Source organism: Mustelus asterias, chromosome 13, assembly GCF_964213995.1.
Source record: "Mustelus asterias chromosome 13, sMusAst1.hap1.1, whole genome shotgun sequence".
NCBI lineage: Eukaryota > Metazoa > Chordata > Chondrichthyes > Carcharhiniformes > Triakidae > Mustelus > Mustelus asterias.
In genome coordinates this window covers 100,261,972-100,282,743 of record NC_135813.1, presented here as the reverse complement: position 1 = coordinate 100,282,743, position 20,772 = coordinate 100,261,972, and the positions used below count along the sequence as shown (strand labels likewise).

At 46.7% G+C, this 20,772-nt stretch overlaps 1 protein-coding gene across 3 annotated transcripts in view; it reads right to left on the bottom strand.

The window, feature by feature from the left end:
* LOC144502951 (transcriptional activator MN1-like) overlaps positions 1–16,654 on the bottom strand; it is a 194,527-nt gene extending 177,873 nt beyond the window's left edge. For all 3 annotated transcript variants that reach the window (XM_078227386.1, XM_078227385.1, XM_078227387.1), the window contains exon 1: positions 12,167–16,654. In XM_078227386.1, coding sequence (XP_078083512.1) covers positions 12,167–15,806 — 3,640 coding nt within the window. In that variant the 5' untranslated portion in view covers positions 15,807–16,654. The remainder of the gene's footprint in view (positions 1–12,166) is intronic.
* Positions 16,655–20,772: the final 4,118 nt, after the last annotated feature.

Below are 20,772 nucleotides of genomic sequence, written 5' to 3'. Positions count from 1 at the left end.
CCCTACTATCTGGAAGATGCCGATCCTTAGGCCACTCTCCATTGCTTTGTCCCAAATGTTTCTTGTTTGAGCTCAATGAATGTTGTCAGGGAACTTGGATCATGTGGTCTCACAAAGTAATCATCCAGCAGTTTCTCCAAATACTCTTCTCTTCAGATGTCATTGGATAATGATCAGGAGAAGGAGTCCTCATTAATCCAAGAAACCCCTATCAGCATTCCCCCTGAGGGTAGTTATCTCAGTGCAGGCCAGGGATGGAATCTGGGATCGTCAAGGTTTGTAAGCTCAGTACCACACCAGGTAGTACTGTTATCTATTGAACCATTTTGAAAAGCCAGAACTGGGTGGCATGGTGGCACAGTGGTTAGCACTGTTGCCCCACAGCGCCAGGGACCCGGGTTCAATTCCCGGCTTGGGTCACTGTCTGTGTGGAGTCTGCATGTTCTCCCCATGTCTGCAGAGGTTTCCTTCGGTTTCCTCCCCCAGTTCAAAGACGTGCTGGTTAGGTGCATTGGCCATACTAAATTCTCCCTCAGTGTACCCGAACAGCTGCTGGAATATGGCGACCAGGGAATTTTCACAGTAACTTCATTGCAGTGTACTTTTCACAGTAACTTCATTGCAAGATACTTGTGATGAATAAATAAAACTTTAACTTTACTTTCCCTTCCGGCACTCTTAATTCTCCTTGTTCTGTTTACAAGTTAATATGACCTCAATCCCTGAATTCTTCCATACATCCAGCGATGTGCAGGCAGTTCCAGCTAAGCACCAACATTAAGCTCATGAAGTACAAATAAGGTGTTAAAGCTCACACAGTACACTGGACTGAGACTACCTCCTCCACAGCATCTTAATCCAAGCTCCAGACTGTGCCCAGCGTCCATCTGAATATTGCATTTATGATGTAACAGTGCTCATGTAAAGCAAAACCATGTACATAGATGTTCAGTAAATTTCATTGATTTCATAGAATCTCGACAGTGCAGAAGGAAGCCATTCAGCTCATCGGGCCTGTGCCAACAACAATCCCACGCAGGCCCTATCCCTACACATTTACCCTGCTAATCCCCCTGCCACTAAGGGTCAATTTAGCATTGCGAATCAACCTAACCCACACATCTTTGAACTGTGGGAGGAAACCGGAGCACCCGGAGGAAACCCACCCAGATACGGGGAGAATGTGCAAACTCCACATTCACCTGAGGCCGGAATTGAACCCGGGTCCCTGGTGCTGTGAGGCAGCCATGTTAGCCACTGTGCCCCTGAAGTACCATCACATTCTATATACATAGTCATATTCAGCAAGGAATACGTACATGACAGGACTGACAATGCCTATAAGAGGACTGCTATGTTTGTAATATGACTGATCGCACCTGTAATAAGACTGACTGTATTCATAATATGACTGACAAATGTCCATGACAGGACTGACAGTATTTGCAAAAGAACTTCCTGTGTTCATAATACGACTAATGCCGTTCATAATAGGACTGATTGTGTATGACTGACAACAAATGTTCATGATAGGAATGGCAGTGTCTGCAAGAGGGCTGACTGTATCCATAACATGACCACAGTGTCTGTGCCGAGACTGACAATCCATAAAACAACTGATGGTATTCACAATATGACCATTAGTGACTTGACCAGGTCTGATTGTGTTCAATAAAGGACCAACATTGGAATTTTGCAAGAATTGTTACTTTAACGTCAGTTAATTAAAATAAGTTAGATCCACGTGGTGTTAAAATAATGTTGACCAGAAAATCTAGACTGCCATGTCCATAACAGACTGATCGGGCTAATGTTTGAACCGAGGTGGTATTCTGTCCTTACTGACCAGCCACACTTTCACAGAAACTGCCCAGTGTTGTCCCACTGAAATCAAGGAGAGGGAAATCAGACAGGTTTACAACAATCAGGTGATCTATTCTGCCAGATTACGACCCTGAGGGGGAATTTGAAAATTACTCCCCGACCCCCTCAGATTAACAGAGGATTAACAGAGTCTGCAACAGGGCTGACAATGCTTATAGCAAAACTAAGTCTCCAAGACGTATGGGAACAAGCATGTGGCATTCCTCACTTCTGAACATATTAATGCTGTTGTAACATTTACCCTTATCTACCATTTCTTATGGAAGTGAACAAATGAGACTGACTGGTGTCCTCACAGTTGCATTCCTGTATTGCTGACACTGCGAGGTACCTATGATCTACATTTTGAGATTGTGTGTCTGTCAGCGATGCTCTCAGAAACACAATTAAATGTTTTCTTTCCCACAATCTAATGATAACACAAGACTAATTTTGCTTCATCCCGCCAAAAAAATAATTTCTTTCTGCCTCTTCTTAAGGCTCTGACTTTTGGCGGGGAACAGCTCCAAGATATTAACACCCTTCAAGCACCTCACCCAATGTCTTGACAGACACCCCCCCCCCCCCGCCCCCCAATGTGGGTTGAAGCAGTGACTTTCCCCGAGCAATGTGACAGCAGGGTTAGCAGACACGAAAGGTTTCATGGACAAATCCTTCTCCTTTTCACATGTGCATGCATTTTCTGAACTGCAGTTGGGAGACCCAGTGGTGCTGAGGAAAATTTTAGCCCCTCAACAACCCAGCTAAGTTCAGCTACCTCTATTCATTTATTGTTACAAGTAGACTTATATTAACAATGCAATGACGTTGCTGTGAAAATCACCTAGTTGCTGCACTCCGGTTCTGTTCGGGTACACTGAGGGAGAATTTAGTATGGCCAATGCACCTAACCAGCATGTCTTTTGGACTGTGGGAAGAAACTGGAGCACTCAGAGGAAACCCACGCAGACACGGGGAGAATGTGCAGACTCCACACTGACAGCGACCTAAACCGGAAATCGAACCCGGGTCCTTGGCGCTGTGAGGCAGCAGTGCTAACCCACTGTGCCATCGTGCCGCTACACCCAGGGCCTCGAAGCTGAGATCTTTTTGGTCTGCACTCCCCAGAATTAATTCACCCAAGCCTTCATGAAACCTTTTAAAATCAATTTCAATCCCAACACATTAAACTGTTGAAATAATTGCAGGTAGCACTGGCCCACCCCATCCAATTCCACCTTTCCAAGATGTCTGACCTCAGTGCAGAGAAAACAACAGGTGAAAACTCTTAGTTATTATATTTTTGAACAGGAGTTTAATTTTTAAACAACTAAGCATTCATTGGCTTCAAGATAATACCAAATAAAGCACTAATTTAATTGGGTTTGTAATAAGTGAGCTAATTATGGCAGGAGTAATTAACACCTTCACTGCAGCCTTCCTCAGCTAAGTCTGAAACAAGATACCCAGCCTGAGAAATACACTCCCCACGGAGGTGTCGTTATCAGCTCCAAGGCACCAATATAGCAGTGCTGTTGAGAATGACATTTAAAATCGCATTTCGTTCAGCACACCTGTTTTAAATTTGGAAAAAGAATCTATAAATGAGAAAAATTGAATATAAGGAGCTCGGCCAGTGGTGCCCTTTTGCAATAGTTGCAGGTGATGCATAGTTGCATCATCAGTCTTACTCTATCCACCTTCCACACCAGCAAATTTGATCCTTGTTTCCCCTGGTGGTGTGGAATTAGGATTATAAATCTCAGAATAGGCTGGCCTGATGGCACAGGATATCAGTGCATGTAGGCATCATACTGATAGCCAGCATGCCATGGGTCGCCCTCTAACCTCAAGATGTTCCTCACACTGGCAACTCACACTTTGGCCAAGCAAAAAGGAGAAAGACCTCAGGTTTGGCAGGGTTGGACGGGGGAAGGGGGTGTGGTGGGGAGGGACTGTTAGAGGAGAAGAGGGGAGTTTGGGGGGGGGGGGAATAGAGATTTGTAGGTGGAAGCTAAGAAGCAAGGTTAAGTCTCTTTAAAAAGCCCAATATAGGTGCTTGAATCCAAGTTCTCACAAAAGAAGCAGGGAGAGGTATGCGGAATTTATTTATGCAGTGAATTGTTCTGATTTGGCATACACCCCTCGACAGGTTGGTGGAAGCCGGTTCAATGGTTACTTTCAAATGGGAATTGGATAAATACTTAATAAAAGGTTCTGGAGAAAGAGCAGACAGAATAAAATTAATCGGTTAACTTTAGATGGCCTTTCTTCTACCCTCTAAGATTTAATGCTTGTATGGTTTCTGGTTACAAGAGAAAATTATGAAAGTGATCCAAGTAAAAGTCTTTACTAAAGTAAAAAATATAGTCGTCTGGTCGCACAGAACTTGGAGTCACTGAAAAAGAAACAAAAAGCGTGTCTCTTTTTGACAGCAGTCAAATGATTAGGAAATGGGAAAAAACAAGAAAGTTCCCCCAAAAAACTTTATGCAAGTTATAGAATGAATTATCACTGAAGGGCACCAAAGCAGGAGGATATACAGCTGAATATATTTCCAGACAAAAAGAGATGAAGGAACATGGTTTAAAAAAAAGTGTGTGGTTGGGTTGATCTATTGGGCCTGTTGACTATTTCTCTGTTCGGGATAACTACTCTGTTCCATCTCTAACTTACCGCCCACCATGTCTGATTGTGATGTGACGAACAGGAAAGCAAGTCTCATTGGGCTGGGGAGAAGACGAGATTTCTGACTGGATACGGAATTCAATTAAAAGCAACAGAATTATTTTTGCAAAACAAATTTCATTCTAATGGCAGACCTTGCATTGTGCCATGTAAAGGCTGGGACATGAATGAGTTCTGAACCCTTATTAAACAGTTGCAGCATTTTGTTGATGGTGGTTACAATTTATCTTAATGTATTTTAAAGGGGGGTAATGCCTTTACTAAGGCAACAGGCAAAGGAAATGCGTGTAAACATATAAGGCTGTTAATCTTTACACCGTCTAATTGGAATGCCAGAGTGTCCATCATAGTAATGTTGGAATTAAACTAAAGTCTATTTTCTGACTTTGGAATCTTAGGGACAGTCAGTACATGGAGTTCCACAAAAAAAAACGCAGTTGTGTGAATTGGGATGGGTAAGTTTTAAGCCTGCGCTTTGTGATTTAATGTCCACATTCTCAGAGAGGGGCAGACTAAAAGGGCTGGTCTAAGAGCTAAAAGGATCAATTCATCAGTGCACCGCATACATCCGACAGAAGGCAGATCCCACTGCAAATGTATTTGTTTATTTCAATAAACGCCATTTGTGACCCCACTCTCTTAGCAGTAAACAAGTGATGGAATTATTTGAAGTTTTTATGAGGCGCCTGCCACATCGATAGATCAGAATTGACAGAGTTTAATTACATGAGCTTTACATTTTTGTGTGTGTGTGTGTTTTAAAAATGACTGTTGGTATGAACCGAATTAATTAGAAAAATCTAATAGGGAACCATACACACTGACAGAAATGATCAGCAAAATCAGTATCAAGCCCGGAGTGGCTGCAAACAATTTCTGCAGATGAATAGTCCCTTATTGAAGAGAAAATCAAATATCCCCACAGACCATTACTTGGGATCTTCTTTACAGCAACCGTTCAATAGATGAAAAGGTCTTTAATATAAAGCTGAACACGCACTTATTCCCATCTCTATTTACTGATTACTATTATCTGGAGCGAGCTTTAAAGATTTCATTCTTATGTCGCTCAGGGAAACTTGTTTTTTTACCAGTGTAGTCCCTTCACGCTGCCGCTGTTGTGCTGTAGCTCTCTTCCCCAGTCTCAGCTATTCGAGTTGCTGAGATTTTTGCTAAATCGCACTGCAGTTTGGACAGGTTTAACAGTTTGAAGCACAACTATTGGGGGGACAGTGGGAGGATAGATCCATAAAATATTAACCGGAGATTGAATGCAAAACGGAGATTATCCAGTTCAGAGAAATGCAATTCCTGTTCACTTCAGTCCCCCACATGGAAACAGGGCGCTACGGCGGGGATAAAACCATTTTCCACTCCAGTATTCGCGCACCGAGCTGTCGCTGCATTAAGGATAGTTGAGTGGGTGGGTCAGTGTGTGTGACAGGCTATTAAACGGGATTGTGTGTAAATATCTGTATACGTGTTTATGTCTGTGTTTGGGGACATGCATCGCACTGTCGACACACATACGCATGTACACACATAAATGCATGCATGTACACATATGCAGGCACATATACATGCATGCACGCAGACATATATACATGCGCATGCATATATGTACAAATGTATTCTCACAAATGCATGCATACACATGTACACACACACATGCACACATACATGCACTCGCATACATGCACATGCATGGACACACACACGCATGCATACACATAAATGCTCACGCATGCATGCATTCATACATGGACTATGCACAAACACATGCGCACACATACATACATACATGGACACACACGCATACACATATCCACAGCCAACATCACAGAGAAATGTGAGAAGTGGCATTCTGATCAGAGTTGCAAATTGCAAACCATCTCCTTAGAGATGCGGACCTGAATTCGTTTGGGATGATACTCCCAACGTTTTGCGCTTAAACCAGAATAAGTGAGTGCCACTTCTAAATCAGCAATCTACAATGTTTTGGGTAAGACAGAAGGTGGGTGTCCTGACGGGATGCAAACCCCCGAGCCTTGTGTTCTCCTTTTCCATATAAAACCCGCAGCCCGACCTGCACCCCAAACACTGAGACCGCCAGAAGTTGGGGACAAGCAGCCGACTGCAGTCACATTCAAACAACAAATGCTCCAGGCGGGAGCCGAGCGGCCAGAGAGAGTACTCACTCCTTTAGCCTATTCCTAATCGCCTGTCTATCCGCACCCAGAAAGCAGGAAGCCCCTTTATATATCAGTCTCCCTCTCAATAACCTGGGGATCAGGATTAACACAAGAAATCCACCCATCTCATTGCAAGTACCATAAAGACTCCTCGGGTTTTCCGCCGAGCGGATAGATGAAGTTCACTCAGAAAGACTCGCCACGGAACAACAATGGCCAGGAAACGAAATCACTCCGAGGAAAATCCCAAACCAGCCCCGAATTCAGTTACCAAAAAGGGGCAAAATATTGAAATGGCCATGCTCACTGTCAAAGTCTACAACTAATCTGATGATATCACTTTGCACTAACTACATAAACTTGCGAGATGCAATAAATTAACAGTCGCGCGTTTTAATCAACCATCTCGTGTTATTTAAAAGGGAAACCTAGTAGAGATTCCTGGGGGCGATTACAGTGGGAAATTCGCCTGTTTTTAATGACCGAAGTTGATTGAGAAGGTTGAATTCGGTCTCGGTTTCTGGCAGGGGTTCTGCGTTTTATGTTGAATCTGAAATTCCTCCACCCTCCCCCCACCCCCCAATTATTTTACCTGCATTTCTTTCCTGGAATTTGTTAGTCCAATGGGGCAAAATAAAAAAAGAACAGCAATCTATGGTTCAAAATAAAATCAACGTTGCGTTGTAATACGATTAATTTCGTTGCGTTTCCTCTGATATTCCTCTGGCTTGTTTCCTGACTCCAGTTTAAGTCCTACAGGTCAGTCAAGAGGTCCCTTCCCCAGACACTGTCCAGCATTGAGGCCGCTTAGAAGGTCTGTTGGCAGCATTGCAAGGGTTAACCCTCAGAGGACTCAGGGAATGTTTCAGCCCCTGAGTAACAAATGGGTTTCCCTTCACTCCATTGGCCTAGACAAAGCCAACCCCGGTGCGGGGATCTCACACCTGGGAGATCACACTGAATTGCACAGTTCAGTTAAAAAGAATTCACACCTCACCCCGCTCGGCGCTCCTATAACCCATCGCACAATGACAATATGCTCTGAATATCACACCCGGGGTATCTGAGGCTTGCTACACACAGCCGTCTACTCCTAATTTCATCAATTAGTACGCCAGACCACACGAGGATATGCTCCAAAAAGTAAAATAGATTGAATCAGGTGAAAGCTGACAACTTGCGGTTAACACTGAATATAACACATTATAGTGTTCAGTGAGTGTCATCTATTACACTATTGAATCGTACGCCGCCTGACAAACTGTGGCTATCACCCTTTGCAGACACACTACTGAGTGTGTTTTCAGTCCCAGTGAACTGCTGGGGAAACGACAATGCCAGAGTCATACAGTTAGTGCAGATCAACCCGGAGCCTGTGCGAGGACAAGATCACAGCGGGTCGGACCTGCCCGTCCATTCACTCCTATTGTACCAAGTACAGAATCCAGACACAACACACAACTCCTAAACTACACAAAGCAAGAATCCAGACAGAAACATTCCCCATCGCTACCTCCACCCGCCCACCCCCCCCCCCCCTCCTCCCCACACACACATCGCCAATTATTTCCAATTCTATCGCCAAGTATACAGAATGCTGTCTGTTCCACCAGCCCCCGCCACCCTCCCTCCCACACAAGTAATAACTCTGCCCCGCACCCGGATTAGCAAATGTCTCTCCGCGGTCTGCAGTGCTACACTGATATTCAACAGTGCCAAGGCATCCTTAGGTTTGTCCTGACAAGAGGGCGCAATGGACTATCCGACCACAAACAGGTGTGTGTGTGTGTGTGAGGGGGAAGGGAGGGGGGAGTTTGTGGTAAGCAACCCCATCAATAAAATGTAACCCCGCTTACAAAACGGCAACTTGCTGCTGAATGTCACCCCCTCGGGGGTCGCTCCTTTGTGCGAATTTTGACAAGAGTTTGGTTAGTTGTGCCCCCCCACCCCCCCCCCCCCCCCCGTGTCTGAGAGAGTTCTGACTGCCAATTGGAGAGAGGGCTAGCAGAGAACCCTTCATATCAAGTCGAATCCGTTGGGATGTTGATGGGAATGTCACATGGTATATTGTGCTATTGATTGCATTGTGTCCCCTGCTCTGCTTTCTGGCAATGTCAATGGAAAACATCCAGTGCCCTCTCCTATTTAAAAAACACACACACACACAAAGCTCTCCACCAGGTAAAACATCACTGAGACCAAGTTGACATCAACTAACGCGCCCACCCAGTTCCAGCTCACAAATCAACTTTTATTTCAATGGTTTAGCGGACTAACTTTTCAATGAATATTTTTCTTATATTAAAATACTCGATTCGGGTGTGTGTGTGGTGTAGGGGGAGGGGGAGACGGGTGTGTGTGTGGTGTGGGGGGAGGGGGAGACGGGTGTGTGAGTGGGGGAAGGGGGGGGAACACTTGACATTCTCCAAGTGCAAGCCCGCGCTCACACTTTGTTAAAATCTTCTCGCTGATTCCCGGTGAGCCCTTTGTTTTATTGTTCAGAAAGTATTATCTGTGAACTAAGAAAATATTCAAGTAAAGTTTTGACGGTTCAACTTGTCCGCGCTTGGGCGGCGCCAAACATCTGGAATGGGATAGGATAGGGGGACTGGAGAATATCGGGGTCAGTACAGATGTCTGAGTGTAAATGCGCTGCTGTGTGTGTTTGAGTGTGAATGCTGTGTGTGCATTTGAGTGTGAATATTGTGTGTGTATGTGTGAATGCTGTATCTGTGTATTTGAGTGTGAATGTTGTGTATGTATGTGTGTGAATGCTGTATCTGTGTATGAGTAAATATTGTGTCTGTGTATTTGAGTGTGAATGCTGTGTGTGTATTTGAGTGTAAATGTTGTGTCTGTGTTTGATTGTGGGTGCTGTTTGTGTGTATTTGAGTGTAAATGTGTCTGTGTATTTGAGTGTGAATGTTATGTGTGTGTTTGAGTGTGAATGGTGTGTATGTATGTGTGTGAATGCTGTATCTGTGTATGAGTGTAAATATTGTGTCTGTGTATTTGAGTGTGAATGCTGTGTGTGTATTTGAGTGTGAATGTTGTGTCTGTGTTTGAGTGTGAATGTTGTGTGTGTGTGTTTGATTGTGGGTGCTGTTTGTGTGTATTTGAGTGTAAATGTGTCTGTGTATTTGAGTGTGAATGTTGTATCTGTGTATTTGAGTGTGAATGTTGTGTGTATGTGTGTGAATGCTGTATCTGTGTATGAGTGTAAATATTGTGTCTGTGTATTTGAGTGTGAATGTTGTGTCTGTATTTGAGTGTGAATATTGTGTGTGTGTATTTGAGAGTAAATGCTTGCATGTGTGTATCTGAGTGTGAGTTTGTATATGTGAGTGTGAATTTTTGTGAGTGTGTGTGTATGAATACTGGCGTATAAGCATGAATGTGTGTAAGTTTATGCATCCGAGTGCACTGTCATTGTAGGTGTTTGAAGATGGATGGGTAGGTTCCTGTCTGGAGTAATAGCTGTGTCTGATAGTGTACGTGTGCCTGTGATAATGCGGCTGAGTACAGTATGTGTATATAAATGTGTATGTGTAACTGTTGTGATTGTGTGTTATCTGAATGTGCGTGCATACGTATGTCCAAGTGTGCATCAATGTAGATGTAAGGGGTTAAGAGTGTGTCAGAGTGTGTGTGTGTTAAACCAAGGAAACACAGAAACAAAGTAGTTCGTCAATAGTGAGCGTTCCAGGTCACTAAGTCCACATGATGAAGGTTTATTTCAAATGCATTCCTCAGCCAAACTAAGGAGGCAGTTGTAGGGGAATTCTGCTAACTAGCTATTGATCTAGCTGGCCTTGACTGTTGTGAACATGAAGAGGCAAAAAGGACGCTGTGCAACTACATTTAAAAATGGGAGAAGGTTCAGAAGAAACCAATTTATGTCCTTGGCGGCGCGTAGCTCCGAGAATGCTGATGCGCTTCTCGCCAATACAAGCCTTGCATGTTAAACACGCCTGCTCCACAGTGCAACCCTCCTGGACTGAGTATTAAAACAGAACAAAGGAACTATCGGCAGGACTACCTATACTCCTGCATACGGGAAGCAGGAATGCCATTGGGACCATGGTTATTGAATTGTGTGTTCCAAACTTCTAACAGTATCTCCCTCTCCCACCCCATCCCTCCCAACCTCTCTTCGAGCTGGACCAGGAGCCGAGCCAGGCCGCTTTGCCCCTTTTTCTCAGAGACAGGCAGGCAAAAAGCACAGATGTGAGCTGGAAACTAATTCAGGCAAATAGGGCACAGAGCCGCAAGAACCTGTTGTGTAGTTTCGCTGACCAGCCGATCAGCTTTCAGCGAAGCGGACACAGTTTGGCTTTCCAACACGAGATTTATTTTCTCTCTCTCAAAAATGATGCAATTGGAAAAAAAAATATTTAAAAGGTGGAGGGAAGCGTTATCATTTATTAATACCAAACGGGGGCGAATCCTGGGGAAGGGTGGATGATTTGTTTTACCGTATCTGCCTCGAAGTTAAATGAACAGTTTCGAAGCCTTGTCTTATCCGAGCAAAAACATCATTTTCTCGGGATTTGGACAATATGCGCTCAGTTTATTAACAGTAACCCTTGGAGCCTTCACCCCCCTCCCCCCCGCCCCCACCCCACACCCCCACCAACAGCATTACGAATCCATCCTTATTGCAGTAGAATTGGAGATGTGTGTGCAGGAGCATCGATTAGATAACTCAAGGCCATTCTGAATCAACCCTGTGTCCTCTTCTGGCCCTGGGGATTGATGGAAAAACCCATCCGGGCAGCTGCTGAAGGGTTAACTCAATCGATGTTGTCGGTGGAAAGCTAATGTTGAAGGGGGATTAAGAGATGGGTAAACGCACCCGGGTACAAAATACTCCCGATTTACAAATTCTCATTCAGTTTAATTTCACAAGGAAAACTCACTTTTTAGATTGTGAACATTTGCTTTCAACGGATTCAGTGCAAGGTGAAGTAACATTGTTTGCTCGGGAATGAATGGAATCAGTTCAGTTTTTAACGCATTCGCTCATGGTCTTCTGACTTGCTCAGTAAGAGCCTTACTGAAATCAAGCCAGCAGCACCGGGACCTTTCCCACTTATATATATATATATATAAACATTGGCTTCACTTTACTCCAAGTATTGTCTTTCAACCTGAAAGTGTGATCACACCTCACTAACATGATAAAACATTGTCCCCTCTCCCCTCCGCTGCCACTTTTTTCTCCAAGGGCACCATTACTGTCCAGAACTCATGCAAAAGTCTTGTAAACCACTTCACCAATGGGGAAATGCTTGCTCCTTGTGGGTGCCCCATTTCTGAGGTGAATTGTGAACTAAAAATGCTCAGACTCTCACATAAACATACTGACCGAGCAGCTTATTGTGTAGTATGTTAGACCCAAGTAAAAGAAACAAGTGAGTTACCTTCTTTGTTGGTGTTTGCAGACTTGGCCTTTTCCCATGGTGCTATTTGCTTGTCTTCATCCTGTGAATCCATCATGGCCTTGTCATTGGGCATGTACCAGGTAGAGTTATGCTCTGCCATCAATGACTCAATGTCTATCGTGCTGATGGCAGCTTTGCTATTGTCCGTGCCGCAGGCGGCCAGCTCTGTGTCCCCGTTCTGACCGACGCATTCAGCCTTTTTGTTCTTCATGGCAAGAGGCTGGTCTTCGGATATGCTGAACTGTTGCCGCTGTAGCTGAATCTGTGCTTGCAGGATCTCCAGCGGGTGAATCTCGTCCTGTGCCGATGTGCTGGTGGGAGTGCGGACCTGCTCCATGCCCGGTGTGCCCGGGTGCCCACTGCCGGTGCTGCTGAGCCCGAAGCTGTCGGCGACGGGCCCGGTGTTGGAGGTAGTGTTGCTGTTCGGGTGTGCATTGAGCATGCCGTGACCCATCGGCTTCTGGCTGCTCATCAGCCCGTGGTCAGCTCGCTGCAGTTTGGGGGAGCTGGTCACTAGCCGGCTGGGCTTGGATATGTTGTTGTCGGAGCTCGAGGACACCTCATCTTCGTTCCCATAGTTGGCGCCGACATCGTCCGAAAAGTCGACTTGAGGCGAGCTGCCATCTGACTTTGTCACGCTTTGAATCCCGCTGTCTAGGGAGGACATGAGGTCAGGTTGGTCAGGAAGTAGGAGGTCATTCCCTTTTGCCCATGAGGGAGAGGTGAGGGATTTGTCATGCGGAGTCCCGCCTCGATCGCCAGCGTGCATAGACTGACCCTGCTGCCCTGGGCTGACCCCGGGATTCACATTCTCTGCCGAATATTTGTCAAAAAAATTCCCCGGGCTGACGTGGCCACTGTCCCTTTTTCTCCTCCCTCTCCCTCTCCCCGTCTGCCCTTTGCCTTCACTTGGGATGGCCTCCAAGGCGTAGTTTGGGGACAGGTTGCATTCCGGTTGCGATGGCTGGCTTGGCCCCTGAGTGGTGTTCTGGGCCGCAGGTGTGGCCAGCTTACCGCTCCCATTGCCAGCGACCCCCATGGGGTTATTTTGAGGAGGGTTGCTCTGGAAGTATTCTGGTCCATTGCCAGTGCTGCCAGTGGAGGCGCCACCAACACTGCCACCACTGCCTCCAGCTCCACTGTTTGGTCCACCATTGCTGTTGTCCTGCTCAGTTTGACTCAGCTTCCGTTTCCCTTCATTCTGGTTCTTTTTATTAAATGTGACATTGAGGTTGGGCGCCCCTAAGCTGGCGATCATGTTCTGACAAGCTGTAGAGAGGGCAGCCAGGCAGCTCTGCCCGTAGATGGTATTATCCTTCGAACCAGGCTTGCTGAAGGAGCCCAGTGAAAGGGACCCTATCTTACTCATTGAGGGACGCTGGTTGGGCTGAAATTCAGACTGGGGTGGGTAGTTACCCGGAGACGGAGGCACTCCAGGGGGGTTGTTGTGTGGATTTGCCGGTCGGTTCGGTCCCCCAAATAGAAAGCCCGGTTGTCCACCCATTTGGGGACCTGGGAAATCAGGCCCGGGTCTTCTATCAGTCGTAGCGTTGGGGAGGCCCATGCCCCCACTGGGAGACTGCATCTGCGTGACATTGCCCATGTTGCTGCCAAACTGAGAGTGCATCCCAGGAGAGTGCAAACCCTGTACATGTCCATCACCTGGCATTCTCATTGGCTCTTGCATACCTAGTCCATTCCCACCTGGCCTGAACAGCATGCCTGACCCATTCTGCTGTAAGTTCATCTGGACTGACTCATGGGGGCTCCCATCCGGAGGCACGGCGGAGCCACCCATCCTTCTCTGAAGCATATCACCCGGTGGGTGGTGGGCGGGAAACCAGGAGTTTTCTTGGCCCATCTGCGGATTCTGCGGGTCAAAACTGGGCATCCTCCCGCCACCTTCCCTCTCAAAGTTTGGCTGCGACATACTTCCCACTTGGTTACTGTGCACTATGCTGTTTTGGTTGACGTCTCCGTGATGCCCCAGGTGCTGGAGATCGGGTTGCCTCATTCTGTGCCGCTGGTTCCTCGATACCATTTGCTTGAACATCATCAGCATGTTTTGGCGCTGCTGTAGGGACTGTTGATCCGTCCCTGGATGCTGCAGAGGGGGCCCTGGGGGGAAGCCCTCTGGACCAGGTGGCGAAAACTCATTGGGAAGGCCCGGGTAGGCAGAGGGAGATAGATGGTTTTCCAAACTCGCATTATGCATACTGTTGCTACTCCAAGTAGCACAATTGTCCACATTGTGGTTATTTGGAAAGTCAAACCTGGGCCGCTTTGCCACATTGAGATAGGGAGCATCAAAATGCTGTAGTCTCTGATTGGGCTGCTGTTGAATGTTGAACATAGGCTCGCTGTATGGGTGCATATTCCTGTTCTCTAATCTTTGAATTGGGTATTCAAAAGGAGCATGCTGATTCTGCATCATTGTCCCATTGTCCTGCAGGCTAGAGTTAGGAGCCCCGGCCTCCGCTTGCTGTTGCCTGGGTATCGCTGGGGGACAAGAGTTCTGTCGGGCAAGCAGACCTGCCTGTTGCTGCAGTAAAGGATTCCTGGCAGCGACGCCAGGCTCCATGCCCACAGACATCTTCCGAGCATTCCCAAACCTTTCGTAGAACACGCCGTGCTGTTGCTGCGGATGGACTTTGCCCAAGCTCACCATGCCTGGCGTCCTGGGCATGGCCGGGTTGGCGGCAAAGTTGGTGCTGGGCACGTGCCTGCCAGCGCCATAGTGAGGGAGCTGGGCACCGGACTCCGAGGGGGAAAAGACTGGCATGTCAAAGGGCCCCGAGGGGGCATCATTCTGGTAGTTGTATTCCATTGAGTCCACTGCTGGCTGGTTCTGCAGGCGCCTCTGCTCCAGTCCATGGGCATCGGATGAGGAAGAGGTGGGAAGCCCGTGGAAAGAGGCGGCTCGATTGGGGGACTGGTCCAGGGGGAGGCAAGGTGCATGGTTCGAAGACGGGGTGTGGTGTGGGTGGTAGTCAGTGAGGTTACCTGACCTCCCTGGGGGTGCCTGCTGCTGCTGCTGTTGCTGCTGCTGCTGTGAGAAGGCTTCACCCCCTCCTCCTCCTGCATTCTCAGCCAGGGGGTCATAACTTTCTCCAAAGGCTTGCTGCTGGCCACCCAGGGGGTTGCTGCTGTAGCCGCCTGTCCCCAGGAGACGTCCGCCGTGGAGGCAGGAAGCCCCGGGCTCTGCGGTTCCGCAGAAGCTGCCGCTGAAGTGCTGGTGGTGGGAATGCTGCGGGTGGGGGGCGTTGGGGAAGTAACCGTGGGCCGGCGGGGCTTGGGGCTGGGGCTGGGGCTGAGGAGGAGGGGGCTGAGGCTGGGGTGGAGGGGCCTGAGGGGGCTGGGGCTGCTGCATGGCCCCGGCCCCGTGCAGCTCCGAGTGGCCCCGGGGGTGGAAGGTGTACTGCTCGCCGCCCAGAGCCGGGCTCATCCCCATGCCTAGCATTGGGGGCTCCGCCAGGGGGTTGAGGGACTGCTCCTCTATGGCATTGCCACTCCCGCCGGGGAAACCCGGGCTCTTGTAGTGACCCGACATACCCAGGGCAGCCTGAGCGAAGTTCCTCTCCCCTCCCTGGCTCCTGCTGAATTGATCCAGCCCGTACATAACTTGCCAAAGCCCCGATCAATACGGCATGACAGTCCAAACCCCAGGAGCTGATATTCTCAGTGGCAGAAACACAGAGAGAGAGAAAATAAACAATAAAAGTAAAGAGAGGAGAGGAAAAAACCGCTTGCTTCAGTGGCTAAAGTCCAAAATAATATATATTTTAAAAATGTTCAAATACAAGGAGGTTGAAAAAAAAAACTCACCCTATCAGGATCACATTGTGAGTCCACACTCTCTACAATGTCAATTCAATCCTCAGATCATTTTGGGTTTTGTTCGGTTAGCTTTTAAGAAAAAAGAGAATTTTTTTTTTGGAGTGGGGGGGTAGTTTATTATCTATTCTTAATTTGTTCTCTATGTCCTCTCACCTTTTGCGAACCAAATGGAATCTCTCCACAACGCTGTTATGGTCAGGAAGGGAAGGGGGGTTGAGTTTCTTCTCTCTCTCTCTCTCCCCCCACCCCCTTGTCCAGAGATAGGGGATGGATTGGGGAAGAGGGAGGGAAGGAAGGGATCCTGGATGGAAGCGCTCGGACACTGCACCCGCTTAGCCGTTCAGCACCGTAGCTTCCAAACTTGCATCCATCCACCGAGTCCAGATCGCCGGAGCAAAGAATCCTCTGGCTGCCAACACTTCAGCTGCGGTTCCTCGCCGCCTCTTGTCTTTGTTTTATTATTTTTTTTGTTGTCGCCTCTCGCAATCTTAATCCAGCACATGTGGGTGAGTCTGAGGTTAACACACACACTCTCTCTCTTCTCTCTCGCTGTCTGCCCGTCTCTCTCTCTGTGTCTCTCTTTCAGCCTCGCTCACTAGTGCTTGCTTGAGGAACACAGTCTGATCTCATCCCCCGGAAAGGCAAGCAACAAGTTTGCATACTGGTATCTGCAATCAATTTCAGCCATTATTCCTCTACCAATCATTGCATGCTGCTGGCCAGTAGGAGGGACTTAGAGTTAAGGTGGACCGAATTAGACCCCCTCCTCCTCCTCCCCCCTTAAGAGAGACAAAGAGGCAAGCACACAAAAAAGGGAAGAGTAGAAACGGGGGGGAGACACTTTGCAAAGTGCATGCAGCATCCAGACCCCCTCTGACCGTGGCTCTAATTGATAAGCCAAGCTTTTATCACCACTGCATTTAGAACATTTTACACAATGATTTGCTTCCGAGCTGCACTCACCCGCCCCCCCGCGTCCAAGTTGACAATATTTTTGTTTTCGAGATGGGGGGGGGGGGAGGTGGCTTCGCGAAGGAAGTTTAAAGATTGCTCCGAGAAAGCGAAGAAACAAAAAAAAGACGTCTGTTTTAGCCTGATGATTATCGTTAACAGGTTCATTTACACACACACACACACCCCCAGAAATTATGTTTTGTCCCGCGGAGTTGTAAAACGGTGAATTAGATCACGTCGGGATGCATTAATATTGTAGAAGTTTTAGCGAGGAATTAATAAGGGATGTGTTCTCTGAAAGAGATAGAGAGGGAGAAGGCTATCTATTCTATGCTAGTCTATTTACTATCTTTACTCCCGCCATTTGGTTTAAGTTATACCCAGACCCCACCCCCCACCCCCCGATCTTTTCCACGTTTCATTCCCATAGCTGTTCTGGAAGCAAAACCAAAAACCCAAAAGGTTTAAAGGCTACGGCGAAGCGGTTGGAGGCGCCGTCCATACCTCCTTAAACAAGCCAATTAGTCTTCTGGGGCTAACGAATGTAATTCTGTTGTGATGCTAAAATAAATAGTGCAATTTAATATCTCCCCTTCACTTTATGAAATATTTATGCCAATAATCTCTAGTTAAAATGTTTAAACCTTTATGTGATCTGGGCGCGGAGTGGCGAGGGTTGAAATTCATCCTGCAATTAGACACAAGAAAAAGGACTCTTCAGCCTAGCCAGGAACCCGATCCTCCTCAGAGACAGTGAGCGAGGGAGAGGGAAAGAGAGAGAGGAGGGTGAGAGAGAGAAAGACAGTGAGAGGAAGAGAGAAAGACGGTAGGGGGGGGGGGGGGGGAGAGGGAAAGACACTAAGAGAGAAAGACAGTGAGAGAGAGACAGTGAGGGAGAGGGAGGAAAAATGAGAGGGAAGAGGGAGAGAGAGGGAAGAAGGAAAAGAGAGGGGGATAAGAGGGAGGGGGAAGAGGGAGGAAGAGAGGGAAAGAGAGAGGGGGAGGCAGAGGGAGGGAGAGAAAGGGGGAGGGAGAGAGAGACAATGAGAGGGGAGAGAGAAGGGAGGGAGAGGGAGAAAGAGGGAGGCAGAGGCAGAGAGAACAGCTTCACTGGGAATCTGGGAACGCGCGCACACACACACTGAGGATATCAAGGCGAAAATATAATCGACTGCAAATGAATAATTCTAACTATTAATATAATAACAGCCAGGATTTTAAAATACTTCCAGGTCTGTTCTGTTTGGGAGTCTTTTTTTTACACAATTAATTCGTGTTCATTTCACCGTCGCTGTAAATGAAAAGCGATTATTTGGGGGGGGGGTAAAGTTTAGAAAACGGGAGTCCAAACGCCTGGAAGTGTCCGAGTGCGGGAAGGATGGGGGGGAGGGGGGGATTAATGTATTGCAGTAATTTTTTCTTTTTTTTAAAAAAAGAATCTGTGCTCGGGCTGTTATGGAATCCAAGGAGCTGGAGCTGGTGATTAAATATTGATTCTGTGTAATTAGTTTTCATGTGAGCCATCCGCGTGGTGATGTTTTTAGGTATTGAGTAACAGCGCCGAAATGAACTTCGACACTGAAATTATTAGTTAGGATGTGACAGGCTGGGAGAGATTTGAACGAATTTGCATTGTGATCTCGGGGAGAGAGAAATAGAGAATGAAATTTTTCCCAAGGAGACAGGAATGAATCATATTCCCCCACACATATACACATAGTGTGCTTAAAGTTTAATAACGTGTACAATGGCTTTAAAATATTCTTCCGAGGCTGAAGTTGAAGAAATATATGTTATCGGACAGTATTTTGTGAGGTAAATATGTTATCAAAACAGGACAAAAATGAACAGTCAGGCTGGGTATGTCTGTATCACAGATTGACCCAGACACCAAGCGTACTTTGCAACACTAAAGTGCTGCATATATTTTATAAAAGCGTCAAACATGACCCTCCCCAGTCTGAGAAGTTTAACTGCAATCACTTCCCCTCCATCAAAGTTCTTGATTCCTCGTTCATCCTAAATTGCTGCAAATTACCTGAAGTCTTGCTGCCCCCTTTCAAATATGCGCCCAGACTACAGGCAGGGTTAAAATGTCATGCACATTAATAAACACGTGTATATTTCTGTGTGCCTTTAGCCGGGAAATAATTATAGAACATAATAGATATCTCGGTCCCTGAGTCCAAACGCTGTTTTCTGCCTCTCTCTCTCCCTCCTCTTTCCCCCCACTCTCTCTCTCACAGACACAAAGCGCTTGTTCTTTGTGGGTTGGACAAGGATTTTGAAGACTTGCACACGTGGACATTGCCATCTCGTGGCGTTGGTTGGAACCTCCGGAGAATGAGTGCGTTCAAAGACTATTTTTTCCATGGAAATTTGTGCAGGCGAAAGAGAGAGAGAGAGAGAGACGCAGTCGAGCACCAAAAAGTTGATGTTTCAACATCTTTGTTTCCACCAGTTGAAGGTATCGATCCGGGAGCTCCTTTTTTTGCAAATCTGCTCTGTTCTTGCAGCGAACAGCATGCACCCAGGGATGTGTTAAAGAGATATTACCTTGCTGCTGGGCGGGGAATATTAATAGTCCAGTTTCCTGATACTCTGATCCAAATGTGCCTGAACTAAGATAAATCCTTTCCCCCTTTCTTTTGGGCGGATATATCACCATTGGGTTCTTAAACCAGGCTAAATAGGGTAAAATAAACAGTCCGGCAGGGATAGATCTTATTTATCCCAGAGTGCCGAGAAATTGGAGGGGAGATATGCAAAGGCACTGACATTCATTATGGGACTATCACTGAACACGGGGCAGAGGCCACAGAGACTAGGAGACTGTAAACAGGTTAATGTGACACCCAAATCCACAAAGCTCTGGTAAACAGCATTCAAATTCTTCGAGTGCATGTAAAATTATTAAATCGGTTATTTGAAGTATATTTTCGGGTCATTTGTACAATAAGAACCTAGTCAAAAGCATTCGGCACATTCTATCCTCCCTATTAGTCATAAACTCAAACCTGTGGAGATTTGAGGTTATTCGAGCCTCTGTCGGAGTGGAGTTGGTTAGTACTGAACTTCACTATTGGGCTGGATTCAGAACCTCTTTGGTCAAATTTGCAGGTGATGGAATCGTTAACAGTGCAGAAGGAGGCCATTCAGCTCCGAAAGACCATCCAACCCAGGCCTGCCCTATTCCCATAACCCCGTGCGTTTACCATGGTTGATCTACCTAACTTATATATCTTTGGACACGATGGGGAAATTTAACGTGGCCAATCCACCCAACCGGCACATCTTTGGATTGTGGGAGGAAGCAGGAGCACCTGGAGGAAACTCACGTAGACACGGGGAGAACGTGCAAACTCCACACAGGCGGTCAGCCGAGGAATTGAACTGTGAGGCAGCAGTGCTAGCCATTGTGCTACCATGTCGCCCCAAAAATTGGCAGGGGCAATGGAACCAGGAGAGGCAGCTCAGAGACTTAACCACGAGTTGGATAGGAAGTACATGGGAAGAACAGTGCCAGAGTAAATTTATCACAGTAAGTTTAAAATGTAAAGTGCTGCATGAAGAAAGTAGATCCACAAATGTGTTGAACTAGCTAAGAATGAATTTGTAAGAGTGTTGGGAGATTTGGCATTTGACATGAAACATGTCCAACCAGAGTAACAATCAGCAAAACCAATAGGATTTTGAACCATATCATTAACACAGTGCAATATAAGTCAGAGCAGGTAATAATCATAAGTTTTATAATCACCAGGTTCAACTAACCAAGAAATAAAGACATGACA